General features: G+C 35.3%; 1 protein-coding gene across 1 annotated transcript in view; it reads left to right on the forward strand.

Annotated features, from left to right (window-relative positions):
- The window catches only part of CHM (CHM Rab escort protein), a 60,007-nt gene that overhangs the window by 32,441 nt on the left and 5,447 nt on the right, over positions 1 to 22,119 (forward strand). Inside the window, exons 9-14 of the mRNA XM_065643206.1 lie at positions 7,121 to 7,198; positions 11,865 to 11,969; positions 12,784 to 12,847; positions 13,791 to 13,887; positions 17,381 to 17,473; positions 20,841 to 21,007. Of these exons, the coding sequence (XP_065499278.1) occupies positions 7,121 to 7,198; positions 11,865 to 11,969; positions 12,784 to 12,847; positions 13,791 to 13,887; positions 17,381 to 17,473; positions 20,841 to 21,007 (604 nt within the window). The remainder of the gene's footprint in view (positions 1 to 7,120; positions 7,199 to 11,864; positions 11,970 to 12,783; positions 12,848 to 13,790; positions 13,888 to 17,380; positions 17,474 to 20,840; positions 21,008 to 22,119) is intronic.

Genomic DNA, 22,119 nt, shown 5'->3' on the forward strand with positions numbered 1-22,119 from the left:
GGTTTTTCCCACTTGAAGTTTGAGAGGGAATTGGAGGCTGTATGGCCTCTGTCATCTCATAAAGGTTCTGGGGGGTGACACATTGTGTCTTTTTTCTGTGTGTTAAGAGTCACCCAAGAACAGGCAGACGTGGTTGTGGTGCGGAGACGCTAGAACATCTTCAGCTGCTTTGCCGGAGGAATTAGTGACTTGCTGACTTTTATGGGTAGTCAGTGACTTGCATTTCCTATAAATAAGCTTTGAACTTCTACATTGTGTATGTATTTGGTGGGCAATGGAACCTTTTTGTAGTAGTTGTTACAGATTTGAGCTGAAATTAGTCATTTTTGTGTGAGTGCCAGTGACAGTAGTAATTTTGTGATGGAGGAAAGATCTGATTAAGATGGTTCATCTCTTTCAATTCCTATATTTACAAGAAGATTAAGAGTCCAGGCTGAGAGATGATGGATTGTGTGATTGATTTGGAAGGTTCCTGTATATATTTCAAAAATGAATAATCAGTTTTTACCCTCACATTTGAGCTATTATCTGCTACAAATGTCGAAGGTTCTGAGGCACTTTAACATTTCGAATTACATCCCTGTTACAATCTCTAGGAACATTATAGTATTCTGAAATCAAGACTGGACTTTAGGAAAGCTGACTGTAATAAGCACTTAGAATTGATATATTAAAATTTTATTGTAACGTCTTTTAAATTTGAATCTATACATGATCTGCACAATTAAGCAATATACATAACTTTTCTGTATGTTAATAGTATGCTTTGGCATATTAATGAGAAATTCAGTGTTAATTCCTTGTGACAATCAGATATGAGTCACACCATGTGTACAATTCTGTACAAGTGCGAAGGAATCATGGGTGATTTAAAAAACATAGGCTATGTCTGAGATGGAGTTAAATCTTACATTTGAAAATACATGATTTTCATATTTACATATCTCTTATCACTTAAGATTATTCCATTTCTCTGGACCTGAAAATTTATTTTGAAATGACTGACAACTCATCAGTATTACTTAGTCATTACTAAAATACTGAATAGTAAGAGTAGCTGCAATGCTTCTTTCTTCTTAATCGTTTTCGCTTGCATTTCAGTGAAATAATAAAACTTAATGTAGTTTGGCTTTTAAAAAATCAAACTTGATGTATTTCTCTTCACTTTGTCGGCAGATGAACGCAAAATGGGCAAGCGCAGTTAGCATGAATGTTTGTAGGATCAGTTGTTTGTTTTTCCCTCTAAGGAGAAACTCTTTCCTGGGATAAACATCAGGGAAGTGAGATAATCCATCATTCTGAGACCTATTCACTGGTGATGGATGGATAGATTGGTAAAGTAACTCAATAATCTTCATTTTTTTCTTCAGGTTATTCACAGATCAGTGAGCATTGTCGTTAATAAAGCTATGGAATGCTTTTGTGTCCTTGCCCACATTATTTCTCAGAATTTGACAGGGAAAGACTTTTAATTTGGAAATAACCTTTGTTCTGAAATGCATTCTAAGTATATGAAACTTTGAAAATCCCTTCCCATTTCAGATTTTCTCTCTTCTTCTCAGTGAGATGTTTGTCTATTCTTTGTTTAAAAATTATTTACAAATACCAGAGCTTTTCTGCTCCATATTATTTCACTGAATAGAAATACAGTGTTCTTCAGAAGTTTATGCCTTGTGAAGGTCTTCGACCATTAGAATATATCACAAGATGCTCTGAATCATACAAATGTTGTCAAAGTATATAGATTTCAGATCCCTAACTAGGCATGGAAAAGTTTTCAGTCAAGAAATTAGATTATAGGGGTTAGAATATACCCTGTGGTATAGGAAAAATAAACATTGTGTTGAAAAAGGCTGAAAATAATGTACATTTTCTTCCTTGTATTCTGATCATTCTTGCTTCATTTTACAAAGATATTTAGAACTTAAAAGCACAATATACAAATGTTATGGTATATTTCAGTAATTATTTGCTTTAATAATTTAAGACAATGGTAATGTATTAGATATACTTCCTTCATATTATTATTTGGTGTTATCTCTTAACAAATGAATTACTCTCTGCTTGTATGGGGATGTGCAGACTCTGGTTTATGTATCTTCCTGCAAATTAGCACTCAGGCGTATGAGTATGTTACAGCGTTATCAGAAGATCTATGGAAATGACACGAATGTTTATTATTGGAGCAAATTTTTTCTTTTTTTTCTTTTTTTTTTCTTTTTTCCTCTCCTGCTTGGTACTAATTTCTTACAATTCCCACAACACCTTAGCCATGATTTTGCCTTACTTTCATGGAAATGATCTGGTTCTTGAGTTTAGCATCCCAGAGAATGACTCCTAACCTAGATTCACTGAAAAGCACTGTTAATTGCAATACCCTTGAAAAATGTTTGTCATTCTTGTAGCTCATCTGAGGGAGGTGTTGAAGTGAAACTCTTCTGAAGTGCCACCCTGACTATGAATGGAAGTAAACGTTTGCTTCAGAAATGACTTAAAGCTAAGCAGCTACTGTTCCAAAGCAGATTTTTTTTAAAACCATGTACATGTGCGTTAGCACTTTTTAATGCAGTTAACATGTTTGTGCAGCTTCAGTATTTCTTAAATGAGGATTTTTGTTCTATGGTTATTTTAAATGTGGACAACGGGAAATGAGTTTCACAGTTGAACACTTGTAAAAGAGGATAGCTAACAAGTGTGCATAATTACTGAAAATTTCTGTGGTGTTAATGATTTTCAAGTGCGTTATTAGACAAACCGGTCTGAACACAGGCTCTAGGAAAATGTCAAAAATTAGACTCTTCATTTGCTTGCTAAAGCATTTATTGTCACATATTATCCCTTCCAATAGCTCGCCAAATGCCAGGACAGTTGTGGTTGACATTGATTATTATCTTCATTATCTCTTTGGTGCTTTTTTTTTCTTTTGTCTTCATCTGGGTGGGTGCACATACTGAGGTTTGACTTTTTTATGGCAACTGGATGTTGGGAAAATTTAATTATCCATTTTTTTAACTGTACCCATTTTATTTATTTGATTTGTCTGTATTCTCCTTTTAAATGTTTTTAGAACACAAAATGATACTGTAGGAAATGCTAAAGTTCTAGGGACCTTTCAGGAAACACAGAATTTAACGTAAGAATGAGGTCACAGCTTTCTCTTTGTGTAAAAATAAATTGAAACAGGACAATTCATTAATTCAGCACTTGGCATGTTTTCCTTTGATCTTTCTCCAAAGTGTACTGCACTGTACATGCTGTATTCATTTTTAAGGAGGGAAGGAAGTAGTTTTTGCTCTAGAAGACTATACAGTTGGGGAGAAAAACGTTCAATTTTTAAATTAATTACTCCATGCATTTTAGAAAGTAGAAGACAAAATATATGCTGGAAATAAAACCTACTTTTTTTGTTGTGAAACTATGCGATACAGTTTTCCACTTCTTTCATGTAGTTTCAGAATGAACTAAGGGTAAGTCTGTAATTTAAGAGTGTTTATGGTTTGTCTGTTGAAAAATCAAGATGTCAGATGGAGACACATTCTATTTTTGTTCAATTAATATCGGAGAGCATTACATCAAAGCAGTAAACTCCTCTCCTAGCAACAGATGCAGCAACCCTGAAGCCTATTTTCTCTCTTGTTACATTAGTTTTTAATTAAAGAAAACAACTAGTTGGAGGCAGTTACTTTCTGTGAAATGTAATGAAGATTTATTTTGTAAGTGACCTTCACTGGATTAGCTGAATCAGTAATCAGTAAAATTAATAGAATAATCAAATTATGTACAAACTCATAAATCATCATGAATATGCTGTCAAAAATTCAGCTTTTAATATGTCCTATTGTTTCACAGCTGTATTAAAAATTACAAGTGCTGATTCCTGCCTTGATGGGAACTGAAATGGCATTTAAAAGCTGTGCGCGATGGAGGCTACCAGGCCAAGCATTTTCACAACTGTTAATTTAGCTGTAATATGATTTGATGTCACCAGGGCAAAGTTGAAGTTGAGTACAGTGTTGTTGCAATCTTTCAGCAAAACTTGAATTATTGGTGTAGGCCGTTGCCAGTTAATTAGAGTAATATCAGTTTAAATGTCTGTCATTTAGGGTTAATGGTATCAAAGAGTTGCCTTGTACTTGAAGTACAGTGAAATCATCTTGAATAGCCTACTGTATGAAAGTAATGTTAGCACAACGATTTTACTTCATCATAAATTATTAGGATGCCATTTAGTTTAATATTTCAGTTTCTATATTTAAATAATTTTGGCAAGTTCTTCCTAATCATGTCATTTTTCATGTGAGACCGTTTTAGTAGGTATTTTTGCTCTTTGTAATTGTTTAGCACAACACAATCAGAATTCCTTTCAATTTTCAATTCCACTGGCCTGCTATGAAAACATGTCATGCCCTTTTCCACTGGATAGGAGGCTACTCTTGAAAATAAGTAATTCACATTTTTGCGCAGCCAAGCAGCAAAGTTCTTTCGAAGCACACTAGAAAAATAAAGTGCATATATCAAAAAACCTTTGGCTGTGGTTGAAGTCAAAGGAAATATGTAACTCTGAGTTTTTAACAAAGGAATCTTAGTTCTGGTTAGGTAAACGGTGCTATTCTTTTATACAACATAGGAAATAAATTAATCTGAGTTGGTTCGAAAGATCCTAATATGTGCGTTTGCCAGGCAAGGAGCCATTGACTGCAGCATTACAGATGATAAGCCCATAGCTCAAGGCTCTGTCATAATTCTTCAGCGGATGTTTGACCTTCGCATCATCTTCCACAATCTCCAGACAACCATGGCTGGGATTCAACCCAACGTGTGTTATCCCTGCTTTTGTGTGGCTAGAAGAGGGATTTCTAGGGAACTGGATCTTCCGATTTGACCAGCAGTAAGTGACGTTGCTGATGGTCCTGCTGGAGTGCGACTTGGGAGAGACACGAGTTGGTAACGCGCTTCAGTGGTTCGCCGTGCTGTGGTGTTTGTGCAGTATAAAAGATATCGCGGTACTGTCTATGCATATCTAGTATGACTTTTGAATGCCAATTTTAGGAAGTCAGGTTTGTCAAATGAAAGTTTTCTTTTTGAGTTCATCATCTATGAACAGATATTCAGAGCTCTGTAACTTCAAAATAAAATTTTTTAAGTGGAGAAAAAAAAAGACAAAAACCAAACCAAACAACCAAGCAAAAAATAACAACAAAATCTGTTAGTAAACCAGGAAAATCCTGTTATCATCCAAGAAACCTGGGAGAACTATGTGCCACCAAGCCAGCCTGCTTGTCTCTCAAAGTTTGCTTTGGCTGGTCTGATGCTTCGCTAATGCTGGGCGGGTATTAGAAATGTAGCCACACCAATCTCTTCAATTACGGTGTAAACTCTACCAAAATATAAATAGAATTACATGTTCTTATTTTAAATACAATACCTAGGCAGACTCTGTTACTGAAATGACAGGTGTAATTTCTCATTTTTATGCCCTCCCAGTTTCAGCTCTGTCCTTCCATGTGTGAGCTGAACGTGGAATGGTTGGGTCAGACTAAACCTCAGCCGAATAACAGGAGCTCAGAAAACTCACAGTATCCTTCTCCAGCATGGGGAAATGGAACAGGGCATCACTGGATTGAATGTGCTACAGGCTCTTTTCCGATTGACTCGTAAGAGGCTATTTACTTTTGAATAATAGGGCTCACAAGAAGAACACAGGTGTATTTAACTTGTAGGACAAAGGCAGAATTGTCAAATGTCACTTGATAGCATTTGACAGTTGTCTCTGATAGAGTGGTTCTCTCTGAGGAAAGGATAATGCAGTTTCTGTCAATATGGAAATTATTTGTCTGTTCTTTCACTTCAGCATACATGAGAAGAGGTCAGTGATAGCTCATTGATCTGAATGAACCACTGGAGATTCTTAAATAAGTAAATAAATTATTTTTAAAAATAAAGATTCCCAAGACAGATCAGACATGGCAAACAGTCCAAACCTGAAATTGTATTGTAAGGGATCAGACACACTTCCCTCATCTTTTTTCACAGAAAAGTGGTCCCCAGAGATTAATCCTGGCTTTTGGCAGATCTAGGAAGTTGGGATGTGGGGATTAACCCAGGATCATGTTTATCACCAGACCAACTGAATTTACCCTGTGCAGCTTTACAGGAGAGCACAGACTTTGTGTGCAGGGCAGATTCGTCTGGTGAAGAGTTTTAGTCGGAAGTACCTCCAGGGGGTGGTTAAACAGCCTGGTTACTGAAGAATCGGTGCCGTGGGCTGACTTGACATGCAGCCCCTCACATTTACATGTCATAGTCAAGTTTCTTTCAATCCTGAGTCTCCTTAGAGTACGAGTTGCAATATTGACTTTATGTTTGGTTAGGATAATTTTCTTTGGTTTAGGTGTTGGGATTTGTTTGTAAGTGGAATACTGCTAAATGGCTTAGAATACTTCAGCTTTTGAAAACCTGACCCACGAAGCTGGTTCCTTTTTTCATTTAAGAAATGTTTCTATCATCAGTCCATGAACAGAATGTCTTAAGCGACTATATCATCACACAGGCGGAACCTGGAGGAATCACTGTTTGTTAAGAGGTCATCTTTAGATTGTAAGAAGTTTCATTCTGTTGGGGCACTTCTTAGTGCCCTCAAAATTTGAGCTGCTTGTGGTCAATGAAGTTCCCACAGTACGTTTTGTAAGAGTAAAGAAATAACTTGTGAATCACACTGGGAATTCTAGTAGGAGGTTGGTATGGTCGTTGTGTGTTCTTATGGTTTTATTCTACACTGTGTGCAATGTAGCATGGTCAGAATATCAGTAGATATTCTGTGCATCTTCAGTAAATAGATGCTTTTGAATCCTGAGTGAAAGTGATAACAGAATAAGTGCTCAAGCTAATGTAACAATTTAGAGGACCAAGGTAAATGCTAATACAAAAAAAAAAAAGTTAACATATCCTTTGCAAAAACTATATGACATGCTTTATTTTTTTTTTATTGTCTGATTCAAAGATTTAAGATGTGTTATTAAAAACTTACTACAACATGCACAGTACTTTGCCTTGCTTATGACACTTTGATTACAATTAGTTGTGATAGGAGTAACCTTTATTTTTTTCCTCATGTTTCTAGGCTATGTGCTGTATTTGGTGGCATCTATTGTCTTCGCCATCCTGTGCAGTGCCTTGTAGTGGACAAAGAATCTGGACGGTAAGTGTAATATAAGTAATCTTCTGTTTATATACAAAATACAGATGAAAAATGTGTTAAGTCAATTTAAAAAAAATGATTCTTCAAAGATCCTCCTTGGTATTAATAACATATCAACCTTGATTAAAAGTAATTTGTGTATAGGTCCTCCAGAACGAGGGAAGTGGGTCTAGAATATAGAAACTAAATTAATTTCCCTGTGATATTACTACAGCTCCTGATCACCCAAGCTTGGAAGACAAATCATTTCAGCTGCCGGGGGGCTGGTGATGAGTGATGTTAGTTTTCCTTGTGGCCTTACCTACTCTAATTGATTTTCATCAGATGACAACAGAGCCCTCTGTTATTGCATTTTTAAAAATGGAGCCCACCTGAAGACTCATCAGATTAATCTTTGCTGATAATGCATGTCACTCCAAGAGAAAAGACTTTAATGAGTTTTTAGGTAGATTGTTGTCATAAACTATGCTGCCCTCTTATCCTAGGATAAATTCTTTTACAACAATATCAGGCATGTAGGCAGGTTTAAAGTTGAGCTAAGGAAATCAACCCATAGTTTTTTCCACAGGGGCATTTTTCACACCTCTGTAAATTGTCCTGGTTTCTGGTTTTTACATTCTATCAGTTTTTAGTCTAACTGCAAACCTTGCACCTCTTAAGATCTGTTTTCAGCTTAGTTTCTCTTACTGAAAAGTTCAAAACAATTCTGTAGAGAAGTTTGAAGTTTAAGCTAGAAAATACGTAGTAACATTTTATTAGGAAAATTAGTAGTTAAATGATCGGTGTAATGTCTTTCCAGTTGCATTGCACATTTGATTCTCTGAGTGTGCTACATGTAGCTGGATTTGTCATGACATGGTCAAGTAGCATCTGTTCTTCCTGAAACTCTGTAAGAGTTTATCTTTCTACCAGTTCCTTAAGGATCTGCAGTTCATTGCATAGTTTTAGCCTTTGAGATGCAAATGGTAGTGTTTCATCATGATTCATATGCAAACAAAATTACGCCTTTTCATAAACTCTGTACTTATTTTTAACAGTAATATTTGAACTTTTACCATAGGGAGCTTTATTTTCCAATAATGTTTAAATAGTTAACTTTCTCATTCAGAAGGACAAGACTCCTAGTTGTTAGCAACTCCCAAGCACCACTCTGGAGATCCTAACTGGTCAGTGGTGCTGGTTGCCCAGCTTTTTTACTGCTTTTACTTGTGGAGTCTTTTCCTTGGAGTGTTACTAAGCAAACTGTCCAGTTTGTTGTTAAGATCATCACTATTTCTTTTTCTTTTTTGTTTTCTTTTTTTTTTTTGTGTTACCTCTTTCCTTACTGTGTATTCCGTTTCTGCACTAGCTCTAATTTCCTCTTGACTTTAGGCTTCAGTCTTTTGCCTAATAAAAATCAACTATCAAATTGTTAATGATGGTATTTAGGAGTTACTGAGCTTTTGAGTCAACAGGCTATTAATGGTAATTGCTAATAGACAAATTCCCATCTCCTTGACACTGCAGCAGCTCACTTTGGTTACACATCAGTTAAACTCACAACAGGAGAAGTTTAGACAAATTGTGCAGTATTCATTACTATTTTATAAGTGTGTTCTGTAGGCTTCCAGACTTCATCAAGGTCTTAGTGCCGTTATTTTTTCACTATATTTAACAATCTTGCTGTAATGCATGCAAGGAAAATTTATGCTTAAAGCTACAGCCTTGATTTTCTTCTCAAACTTTTTCCTGATAGTTTAAACTTTAATTTAAAGTCCCTACATATCACCAAAGTTTATTCCAGCTCCTTTCTAGACATGGCTAACACTCTCTCCAGCAGAAGAAAAATAAGAACCCATTCAATATCCAGTTGAATTGCCTTTTCACTTCTTTACTACCCATGATTGTATATAGAGGGAACAGTAGATTTCATCCCTAACTGTACAATTATTTTTATCATATTACTATAGCCCTTTTTATAGCTTATGAAAATAAGATTCAGGGAAGAGTGTATGAAAGTATAGAACCTTTCAGACATAACCTATTTAAGGTTTTGCTAATCCACTTGAAAATTTCTATTTTTAAATGTATTGTATCAGATTAGTTCTGCTGTCTTAATACATGTGCAGAACATCCTGTGTTCTTGATAGAACTCTGATGCTCTGTTAGAAAATAAAACCCACATCTTGTTCCTTAGGTTGAGGAAAAAGCACACTGAATGCATGCATGATGATTATTTTTCTTTTTGTTGTTTATTTTCTCCATGTTTTTTTGTAGGTCACTTTTTTTGTACATATGATAAAATTTCAAGTCTTTTAAATTACATGTATTGCATTAATAATAGTGGTAGGCATTTTATGTTGATCACACTTTGCATATGTTTTCAATTACATATTTCTGTCTCAAAAGTGGAAAAGATATGATAAATGGAAATTTATACATCTGTAATAAAAAGATATAGCAAACACATAGTAATTTACATATCCTTCTTGAAATATTGCACACTGGCTTTGTCAGTGCTGGTGAGTCCATTTCAAGGATGTCGCCCTTAGTCCATTAGTTTGGATAATGAGCCCTATAAAGTACATTTATAACTCGTGGCACTGCAAGGAGATGGATTCTAATTTTCATCCTTTTATCTAGACACATTGAAAGAAGGTCAATGGAGGGTTCTGTATGATTCATTGTCCCAACACATATCAGATGACAGAGACCTGATAATGTCAGTGCATAAGTGTTTGCCATATTTGGAAGCCGTACTTGAAAGAAATTTTCTTGGCATCATCCTTTGAAGTAAAGTGGAGACTGAAATTAAAAGCGCTATCTCTTTTTCTGTTTAAAATCTTATCAAACATACGACCTGATTGCTATTCCTGAACGAAGGAGGGGAAACAACACTTAGCAGGAAAACAGAAAGTGTGAAGTTGCTTTTGCTGGCTTTGAGTGATGCAATGTGACATTTAATCAACCTTTCCCCTCCTGTAATGTTTAGGGGGGTGGCAGAGGAAATTGTTTCATAAACAATAAGAAAGGTTGTAATTAGAAAAGAACTGTGGCAGCTCGACTTCCTTGTTTATTTGCAGTATTCAAATGAGTTTTTGAGGATGAAATCCGTCAGGTTAACAGTAAGAAAAAACTTCCTAAACATGCAAGTAAAGCACATGTTGAATAGAATGTGGCTGAAGCTGTATGAAGAATACTACATGATTAAATTAAACAATGCTTGTGCTGTTAGACTGTTCTTCTAGTTACTGTTCTCAAGTAATCTGTTGAGTTTCAATACAGGTATGTATGTAGTATCCAGATTCCTACGAAATCAGCATTAGAAGTCAGTGCTATAAAAAGATGCTAATTGTCCTGAAGCGGTCCCAGCCGTACACAGCGTTGTGTCGCCCTGGCTCAGTTCTACCTTCAGGCTACAGAAGCAGCTGATTTACCCAAGTTAGCGGCAGCTGATTGCTCTGACTTATTTAGGTTTGGTTCTCATCTCTAGTTTTATAGATCATTTTGATCACAGGAACTAATGAATAACGTGAAGTTACAGAAATGCTGTTTATTCATAAGGCATAACTTGCATGTCAGATATTTACTGATACAGGATAATGTGCTATGATAAAACACATTTAAATCTGTAAGAGATCTCTGATCTATGGCATCCTTTTGTTTCTTTTGATGTTGCCATGTGCAGCTGTGTGTGTCTAAATGCGTGAGAGAGAATTTGCTGGTTTGAATCCTGTACATTAAATCGACTGAAACACTGAGGTATCGATGCAGATAAATTTAATTTTTAAAAAATATGGTAACTTTCATACAACAAGCAAAAGTTAAGTAAAGCTAATTTGCTTTATTTATTTATACAGTAAAAGTTCTGGTGTTCTATAAAACCTTAAACTTTTTTAGATATCAGTATTAAGCCTAAAAAGACCTTTTTTTTTTTTTTTTTTTTTTTGAGGTCTTGGGGGGTTTGGTTGGTTGTTTTTTTTACTTTTTCAGGTATTGCCTGAGGCAGACTAATACATGTTTGTGTTACAATTTGTATATATTGAAGGACTAACAGTATCTATCAAGAAGGTTTGTGTTGCTCTTAAAGCAGTGTGACTTAGTTAATCATTTTCTGTGCAACTTGGAAATAAATGGTATATTTAGTCACAAACATAACAAGCTCAGGAAAGTTCTCTTGGGACAATGTGATGCACACATTTTTCCTTACATCTCTTAAGTTAATTTGTCACTTAATTTCTCAAATATTATTGTCAAAATAAACTTGTCTTTGGTAAAGGTTGCTAAGTGGGGAGAAATAACGCTGCGATAGGGTAGTGCCTGCCAAATAATTCACAGTGTTACTTTTCCACATATCATGAGGTAAGAAACCTGTGCCATTTTCATGGACAAACAAATGCCAGTGTTATTAGCTTATACTTAGTTTTCCTTATAAAGTGACCGATTGATTAATTTTCTGATTTAGTTATTTATAAGGGCACTGCGTGTAGAATGTATAAGTCCAGGATTTGTTTATTAATTTCAGTTGAGTTGTTTTAGGGGTTCACATGTTAAAGAAATGAGTAGGTAACTCATTTAAAAAATACAAACAATGTGTGATATAACTCAATATCAAAAACTTACACATCCTTTTGTTACCTTATTTCCAACTTTCTTATTTTGGTTTGATTTTTTTTTTTTTTCACAGATGCAAAGCTATTGTGGATCATTTTGGGCAAAGAATAAGTGCTAAGTATTTTATTGTGGAAGATAGTTACCTTTCAGAGAGTGTATGCACAAATGTGTGTTACAGGTATGTAGGAAAACAGTAAACATAGTAAATTTCTTTAAATAGTAATGTATACAGTACCCTACAAGTAAAAGCACGAGACAATAATCTCTTAGGTTTATCTTTGCACTACAGCTTAGTTCTGTTCATGGTTTTTCTCTTCTCTAAACGTGAAGGCATACTGTGTACCTTCTATGTTTAGTTTTTCTTAAATTGTCCTCTAAATCCCCTTTTCCTAGTTAAAAAATCCAATAGCTCTACGTGTGTTAGGGATTTCATTTTGTTAAAAAGCGTTTAGAAGATGTTTGCTGTTCTCGCTTTTATTAGTTCAGGTTTAGAAAAGCATTAAAAGTCACAGTTTACTCTCATTTTTGTTGTTCTTTCTAAAAGTATTGAACATATATTGCCTTTGTCTTCAAAATATTGTAGATGAGGATTAGAAACTTCAATTCACGAGCTCCACCCCGGTGTATTTTCCCCAAGTGTCCTGTGCTGTTTGGAACAAAAGTCCTGTAATGTGCTGCTACTCATCTTGATCAAATAAGCAAAAGAATTTTTAAAAAATCAGAAGGGTATTCCAGCTGTTTTCTGTGATGGCACTGGCTCATTTATTCATCATCTGTTTTGGTCACTGAAAATACTACATTAATGTTCTAGACATGGTCCTGCTTCAGCAACAGGCAAACTATCCCACTATCAATCAGATTAATAATGATTATATGTTGAAATAGTCATCCCACAGTTTTATGTATATAAATTGGTATTGCCAGAACTATGAGTCTGAATTGCGATTTTTTACGTTTTAGGGAAATGCCATAATTGCTTCATTTAATTGCAGGCAGATCTCCAGGGCAGTGCTCATTACAGATCAGTCTGTACTAAATACAGGTTCAGAGCAGCAGGTATGTATCAATTTTGTATCACTTACCTCTTTATCCACTGTATGCATTCATATTGAGTTGTTGGTAGGAATTAATACATGCTTTTGTTTCTGCTTGAATCCAGCTTTTTAGTCAGCTCTCTCTACTGACAGTTGTTTCATTCATTAGTCTATATAAAACTATTAGAAATTTTATTTTATTTTAGTTCAATGACTTGGGTTTCTCTGTTTGGTTGATACTATGTTAATTAAGAGTTTCTAAGCTGCTGTCTTTAAGGTAGTTCATTTTACTTGCTTTTTAATAAACTGTTAGCCTTAGTATTCTGTTGACTGTTAATTATTTATCTTGTCTAAACTTTGTTCAAAGTTCTTATTTTTTTAACATTCACTTTTACTGTTCTAAGTGGTTATTGTACAGTTTCCGATCTTTTAAATGTTTCTGCTTCATCAGTCTTTGCAGACCTTAATTTTAAAGGATGTTATTCTGTGTTAAGTGTTTATTCTGTATGTTTCCTGTATTTTTACAGGTTAAATAGCATCTACCAAGTAAGAACTAAATGACACAGAAGCCTCTTCTTCCTGACTCTTGCTTTTAGCAGTCCGGCACAAAAGTGCTCCAGTCATTCTCACTTAACAGTGTTCTTCCCAGTGTTCAAATCCAATTTTGCAGTCTCTTGCCATCAGAGTTTCCAAACTGTCATCCCTTTGGAAAGGGTTGTGGTACGAGGTTTTCTTTCAGTTCTGCTGCTGCAGATGTTCCTAACAAAGGGACCTCACTAACTTGGGTAGAAATTCTTGAATGCTTAAATTCTACAGGATTGATTCTACAAATTGTTACTAGTAAACCAGAAAACAAAACTGTATAAATGTCTGCAGTTCTTTTTCACCTTTACTCAGGATTGCTTTGGTTGACTTATTCCCCATAATACTGTGCTTGAACAGAAGTTGTTCCTTCTGCTCGATAGGTTTCCATTTTGACAGTGCCTCCAGTGGATCTGGGAAACCCAGCAGTTTGCGTTGTTGAGTTGTGTTCCTCAACCATGACGTGCATGAAGGGCACTTGTAAGTACAGGGTATATGGAATCTTAACTATATTTTTCCCTTTGACTCTATCAACTGTGAAACAAAATCTAAAATCTGTGCGTGTCATCCCTCTGCAGCACCATGAGCAGGTTCTTACCTGAGAAAACAATGTGTACAGGTTTACTCTGAGCAGCAGATGAGGGAAACAGTCCAGTGTCTTCGTTCTACAGCAGTTGTGTGCTGTTTCGTAGGGCTTAGGAATCATGCTACAAGATTCCTGTTGCAGTAATTTTTTTTTTTAATTTACATGTGATAATTATTTACTTAAAATCTTTTTGTGATTTATTTATTTCCAACCAGATCAAATGTCAAATGTTCCTTTTAACACATATGTGGCTAATAAACTTGATAGTTATAGTTGAGGTAAGGTGTAAAAAAAAAAAAAATTTAAAAACGTTCTTATTGTCGTATACTGCATTAGATTCTTTAATTCTAAAGATATCTATGAGATCACCTTTCTGGAAGGGACATCCCAGTATTTCCATTAACAGCTTACAGAGCTTTATGACTCTGTCGTCAGTGTTTTATGTGGACTTGAAATAGATCAGCAGCAAAATGTTCTTATTGGGTATTTATTTTTCTTTCCTCATTCTGTTAAATAGGTTACCAGTTTGGAAAACTATGGAAGATAAATAGAACTAAAAGTTAACTGACCTAATGCTTTTTAACAAAAAATAAGTAACTGTAATAATAACCAATTTATTTTACTGTTACCTAGGCTTGTGTATGAAATAACAGTGAACTCTAAATGATTAAGACATTCAAAGTTCTATTTCCTACTTAAATAATAAAAAAAGATAAATCTGTAATTAAGAACTTAGTGCTATAAAGCATACTGTTAATATTTATCCTGTAAATAGCTGATTTACTTCATTTAAGGGTTCACAAAAAATATATAGCTGGAAGCAAACCAAAAGAAGGGTTGATGTTCAAGTAGATATAAATTATCAGTTTCATGAGAATTTCTGTGGTGCTGAAAAATAATAGTTTCTGTTATTTACTTTTCTCCATAAATTCTTGTCATTTCAGAAGAGAAGGTACTATATTCCTTAATTAAATTTGTCTTCATGTATTGAAATAATATGGTTGTATTTTAGGTATAGCTGAGTTCTAGTTATGGGACATATTTCATAATTTTTTAAAAAACTTTTACATCATTATCTGCAAATGGGTTTTTAACTGACTGATTTCTCCTTCAAACAATTATTTAAGATAAGTATACAAATACATCTACTCTTTGATCACACTGCAGAAATGACAGGCACATAATCTGTATTGCCAGTTGAGTGGAACCAAACTCCTTCACTTGCCCTAAAAATTGAGACCGTAATGATGAAATCATGAACTAAACTCATCGTTCTTCTTGCTAGAAGAATTACTTGAAGACAGATGTTGGCAACCACTGTAACTAATGCAGTTATACCTGAGTAAATCAAATATAATCAAAATATATACTGATGACTGTGACTCATAGCCATAACCTTAAAGATAATAAAAAGATTTTATAGAAAGTTAGTGATGTGAACTTTAGTGATCTATAGCTGGGTTTTTTGAGGAAAGAATAGATTGTGTTACAACGCTTGGGGTTGTAAACATTTAGTTAACGTTACAGGGGGACTTTCACTATCACCACCTGTTTGCATTTACTTTTTTTAGTACATATTTCTTTTAGACAGAAGGTTTGGTTTTGGTTAAATAAAAAATGAATAATAAGGTTTGAATATAATCTCTGTGTGCAATTGGAAAGAAGAGGAGCACGAGGGTTAAATTTCTGGTCCTCCTGGAGTCTGCGTCAAACTTTCTGTGGCGAAACTGTGGCCAGGAAACCATTCAAGATCTGTGTGGTGTGATGGACTTTTAATAATGACACAAACATAGCCAGACTTGAGAGTGAAAACGGAAAAATGTCACCTGCGTGACATATTATTTTGATGAAAAAAAAGTACAGTAATGAAAAAAAAGTATCAGTTTAAACTTTGTAGAAAGATATGTTCAACTTCTTCATGATTCCCTGACAGATACTTCTTTCCAGACAACCGTTCAGTAGCAAATGACTCTGTTCAGGTGGTTTTAGAAAAAGCTTTAAGATGAGGCTTTTAAGTATCTGAATGAATTAGTGTAAAATCAGCTGGGATAAAGTGGCAGAATAGCTGGTTCTGTGTCTGGATCGAGACCAGTGGAACACAAAGAGGTCAAGAGCTGCATCAAGTGATTCTCTTTTCTAAGGAGTCAGCAACTTCACTTGTTTGCAAAACAGAACAAATAAAGGAATCGTATGCTCTGTGAGGGATCTATTTACCAACTTTATTTTCCTGAAAACAACTAAATGAGCAAGCAATCTAAATATCAACTCTGCATTATTCAAGCAAAATTGTGAATTTTCACAAACACAAGATTGGATTTAGTGACATTGATTCGCCCATGCTGCAGAGTGAGTTTTGATTAATTATACAGTTCCACAAATGTGTTTTTGTGTTCCAAAATCTTTTCATGTCATCGTTTTCCAGTATGGGTTTGCTGTACTCTGTGATTTGTTTCTGATGTGTACAGAGCACCTCTTGAAATCAAGTACTTGAAATCAGTTTTGCAGATGATCATAAATCCTTACTGGCCCACCCAACATCATTACAGCCTTGCCCAAACACAAAACTGGCGTTTCTCTCACTTTATAAGAAGATGGATGACAAAAATATTGTCGAGCTTTTTTGTTTTGTTGTACCATGGGAGTGTGTATGCCATAACTTATGTCGCAGAACAGTTAGCTGATATTCAGCAACACTCATCTTTAAATTCTCTCTGGTTTGTCACAAACTGCCAGTGTTCCCACTGTTCTTCATTCTCCGTGTGGCTGGAGAGAAACAGTCCACTGCCTGCTCACATGAGCTGGATCTTAAAACGCGCATCTGTTCCCTTCATCACCTATTTACTCTTTAGTACAATAAAATAAATGGAAATCTTGCTCCAAGGTAGCTTCCTACTTACTCCTCTACAGCCAGACTTAAATTGGCTGTAGCCAAATTTCCAAATTCCCACTGGGTCCCAACTGGGTTCTGAAAGGAGGCTGCTGATGAAAGCAGGGATATTTGTGGGTTTCGTATGTTGTTGAACTATTGGACTGTCAGCACTGTGGTAAGAATGTTCTTGGGGTTTCTAGAGGTCATTAATGGCAAATACAGTGTATTAGCCAGGTTCTTGGTGCTGCTTTTCGTGGTATCAGTAGACACCTGGTCACAGAATGATATTCTCTGTTTGCACTGAAGAGAGAGGTAATTATGAGATGTATTGAGAAAATTTCTCTGTCTGGTGTATATATGCTGTGTTTCCACAACGCAGTACTTCTCTGGGTTAAAGGAGGTGATTTATATGAAGAGCAGTGATTTCAAAAAGCCTGCTATGCCTTTTAAACACTGTAAATGATATTTATATATCTGTATATTGGTGACTGTAATTAGCTTGTGTTCTCTTTTCACAGATTTAGTCCATTTAACCCGTCCATCAACTAAAACTGCTAGGGAAGATTTAGAGCCTGTTGTGCAGAAGTTATTCAATCTAAATACAGAAAAAGGTAAAAATAAATAAATGAAATATTAAAAGATTATTTTCCAAAATATGATTTACCCTTGTAACTAGAGCATCAATTACTGAACGTCTGAATGTGTCATCAGAGTCAACATATGGTGAGCTGCTATTCAGATATCAGCATTTCAAAGTAAAGGAATCTATTTTGAGAGTGAGATTGATTAGGCAGATGTCAGGGTTTTTTGTATTTCATGATCTAATGTTCCATGTCTTCTTCAGCTGTGGTTTAACTTAAGGCTGTAAGTGTCTTGGACGTTTGTAATTTTTCACACTTTCTTTTTCGTGGAAACACATTTGCTCCTCAGCATGTCTTTCAAAGGTGCAGTAGTGAAAAGAAATATTCATATTTGTGAATCTGTTTTTCTACACTGTATTTTTAAGTGTTCTATCACTTAGGTATCCCTAACAAAAGATCACAAACCCCCGAGTGTTAGTGGTCTGCTGTTCTCCTCCAGCTGCCAGATATGCTCAGTGCTCTGTATAAACTTCCGAACTTTTTTTTACCTTCTCTTATTCTAACGCCATTGCTCATCCTTCTGTTCTCAAGTGCTTTCTTTGTTTGCTGCTTTTAGTTGAAATTATCTGGATTCTGCTTGAAGCAGTGGAAGCATAAAGTTATTAGGCACTGCAGTGTTCTCAGGAAGACAGATTTCATTTCCAATAATGAACTATTTGGCCCTAAATTCAAGGAAACCTTGCCAGCTACTTTTGTGAGCTTTGACCATGAGACGGACAATTTCACAGTCCCAGGTGAAAACAGCTGTTGACAAAGCAGTTGTTGCCTAGAAAGAAATTGTCCCTGAGATATTTAGAGCTCGTTCCACAGAAATCTTTGACATTTAATCCCAAGATCATGAATTTAATCATGTTTTTTGTAGATGCTCATAGGATAGGTAGGGTACACACAAACGATGTTGTTGTCACCCTAGCAAAGCATTTTTAAATATAGTGTGCTCATACTGAAATACAGTAAACCATAGTTCTTCTATGAGAAAACAACACTTGGCTGTCATTGGAAGTGTTTATGTTCATATACATGCAAGTTAGTAAGATGTGGATGTATTTTATAATATTTATAATTGGTTTGCATATAATATTTGTTGTTAGGCCTCGTGAGTGAAGCATCACATGAATTCAGGTAGAATTTTTGCCTGTTAAAAAAACATGCACTCTTTTACGTGGCCAATCTTTCTTTTTCCTCTCAGGTCTCTGTAACCAAAGTGTTTCATGAAGGGTCAAGTTCAGCTTTTCACTAACTTGTTTTTCTATGTTCTTTTCCATTTTTACATTCTTTTTTTCCTCTACCTTTTAATGAAAAAAGCAAATATCTTATTGTTTTAGTTAGACAGCAAAGTGGTTTTAATACTAAGTAAAGTATTATATAATATGCATTTTCTTTTTTGCTCATAGAAAGGCAATTATTTTGGTGTCCCAAAGATACGATTTTTTTCTTAGATTTCTAGTACAAAAGCCTTTACAAAACAAATATGTAGAATACAACTGGGGTCTGTAAATAGAAAAGTTTATTAGATTGGAGAACTGCAAACACTTCTCGTGTTGGTATTTGTTAATTTAAAACCCTCTAATTTCTAACTTTTCGTATTTAACCTATATCTTAAATTTCCAAGGCAGTACTATGTGTTTCAAAGGCTCGGTTGGTGAAGGAGAGGTTAGCTTGCAGTTTAGTGTCTTCTAATCATTTTGTGGGGTTAGCATTAATCTTAATGTTTAAAGTGATCCGGTTTTGAAATGATATATTGTTTAGAACCTGGGTGAAATTCTTCTGCAGAAACTCTGTGATCATAGGGGTCCTCAGGTGCACCGAGGCACTGAAAAGCTAGTTTTCACTGACACATAGGCCTTTTTATCATCAGGATGAGGTAGTGGTCGTATTTTAATTAAAATGTCAGAACAAATACTGTTGGAGTTATTGAAAATGAATCACCAGATAAAGTGAGCACTGGGCCATGGCAGGTCAAAGAGGCAAAGTCACCTGGAGAAGAGGACTCCATTCATTTTCCTGCCTAAATGAGGAAGAAGTAACTTTTATGAGCAGTGTGAACTTTTAAATATATTAAAGAGCATCTTGCCCTGTATTAAGGCTCAGACTTTCACAGGCTGATGAATTTAATTTATATTTCAAACTGTTCAGTGTGGGTAGCACTTATTTTTTTAAGTATTTGACAGTTATATAAAGATACTGAAGGAATAGCATAGATTTATCTTTTTTTTTTCCTAATTCAACTGCTTTAAAATACTGTTTTGAATGCCATTGTTATCTAGAATTGTCTTCCTTGGAAAGAAGTAAATCTCGCAAGGTCTTTTACAAGCTTCATTTATTTTAGAGCAGGTAAAACACCAGAAGGGGGACAGCAAATATGACAAACAAATAGTATCTATTAAGCTAAGAATCTATGTTGTGTGTTCCTCCATTGCATTCTGCCCTATGAAAAAGTGACCTTCATCTTCCCAGGGGTTTTTCTGCCTGTGCAAGGAGGGTTATATGAATGTGCAAAGTAACTCCAAGAAGGTACAGATGATGAACAAGCAAGACGTTGTTTATGATCATTTTGTATTCATAATGAGTATGGTAGCATAGTACAAGTCGTCAGTACACGTAGATAAATATAAATTAATTGTTTATTATATTCATTTAGCAGTATTTCCACAGCTTAGAGATTCTACTTACTGCATATCACACATCTCACATAGAGTACTCCTGGGTTTTGGTAGTTCTTTATTTGCAGCTCATCTGGAGTGGAGGATATTCTTTGTGCATTTTTCTTTAGAATTTATTTTATTTAAACCATAAGCATTAGCTAGGTTCCTTAGACTGACTTGAAGACACTCAATCTTAAAGCACACAAAGATCTACTGTGAGAAGAGTTCCCATACAAAGATAAACTATTAAAGGAGGGGAAAAAAGTATACATCAAAAGTATCTTTGCATAGGGAATGCAATAATTTCAAGTTGGCACAGGCTGCGGAGGACTCATTCAGACTGTCATATGCTTATGGAGTTTATCCAGAGTAAACTAGGTAACATGAAGTGGAAAGGTATTAAATTTAGATCAAGCTTCTTGGTAGGATGCTTTTAGGTGATAATTGGATCTTATGTAACATAGTGTGTATAGAATAAGTAGAGTTTACATATCTATGGTTTTAAAGGAAAAGTATGTTGAAAAAGCACCTCAGGAAAGAATGGAAAGTAAAATTAATTGGCTTTTTAAAGGAAAAAAAGTACTTATTACAGTAACTCCATTTTAATAAATAGACTTTTGGTATGCTAGATTACATATTTCCCCTATTACATGTGAACATAGATTACTGCAAACACTTATTTTTCTTTTCAGAGACTAAAAATGAAGAGCTGGAAAAACCTAGAGTCCTCTGGGCCGTCTACTTTAACATGAGAGATTCTTCAGGAATTGACAGAAATTCATACGATCGCTTACCCTCAAATGTTTATGTCTGTTCTGGACCAGACTCTGCCTTAGGAAACGACTGTGCTGTCAAACAGGTTAGGCAGATCGATTTGTTTGGTTGCAGACCTTTAATTTTAAAGACCTGTGGAAGTCCAATACAGTCTGCTTTTGTTCTGGGTTCTTCTGCTTTATGCTAGATAATTAGTACTAACAAATCTATAAAGCTTCACAGCTAGACATACAAAAATCTTAGTAAATGAGCAGAGTGTATGTCAGTGGAATTGAGAAGGGAGGAAACTTGAGAGAAGATCAGTTGATATAGTAACGTTAAGAGTAGCAGATAGTTAATCTGGACAGGTAAAGGGAATCTAGGAGGCAGCAGGACCTGAAGATGATGATCTTGGTATAATGGTTACTTGCTCTAATGCTGTGGAAAGGAAAAACTGTCAAATAATTCAGAAATATAGATGATAACTCCCAAAAATACGTAGTCTTTCACCTGTAATGTTAAAGAGGAGGTGAAGCAGTAAAGAAGCAGTACAAATCAAAGGTCAGAAAAGCCTATCACGTGGGAAGGATCGTCAAAGGAGCGTGTTGGCAATCGGCAGAATGTGCAGGGGCACCGGATCTTCAAGGGTAGATGTACAGGAATTCACAAAGAACTTCATATCACACCTGGCTTTGTGCCTTTCCTGCTGCTATTCAGCAGGAGATCATGCAAAAATGTACATTTCGTTTTGTTCAAGAACAACAACAAATACAGCTACAGGAATGCTTCTCCTTTGCTGTTCCAGATCACCATTCTGTGATTCTGTGTGTTAATAAATTCTCAGGCAAATCTCTCCCAGCAATCCCTGTGGTGTCGGAGGCTTTTGGAGCTAACTTGAGAACACCTTGAATCTCTGTGGGATTCACCGGCACTAGTCATTTTTAAAGCTGTTTTTTTAATGGCTGTGTTCAGAGAATGTGTGTGCCATCTTCTCGCCAGTTGTGGGAATTTTTTTATGACTTAGTCATAAACCTCTTAAAATTTGTTTTTAAAATGGAAAGGCTGACATAGCCTGAACTGTTGGGTCAGGACAGTATAATTAAGGGCTAACAGTACCCTTCATTTTGCTTTACAACGCAATAATTTGCCTCCAAAGAGGGTAAATAATGATTAAGACAAAAAATAAAGCAAGACAATTATTGTGGTAGCAGTTTTAAA

Source organism: Caloenas nicobarica, chromosome 12, assembly GCF_036013445.1.
Source record: "Caloenas nicobarica isolate bCalNic1 chromosome 12, bCalNic1.hap1, whole genome shotgun sequence".
Lineage (NCBI taxonomy): Eukaryota > Metazoa > Chordata > Aves > Columbiformes > Columbidae > Caloenas > Caloenas nicobarica.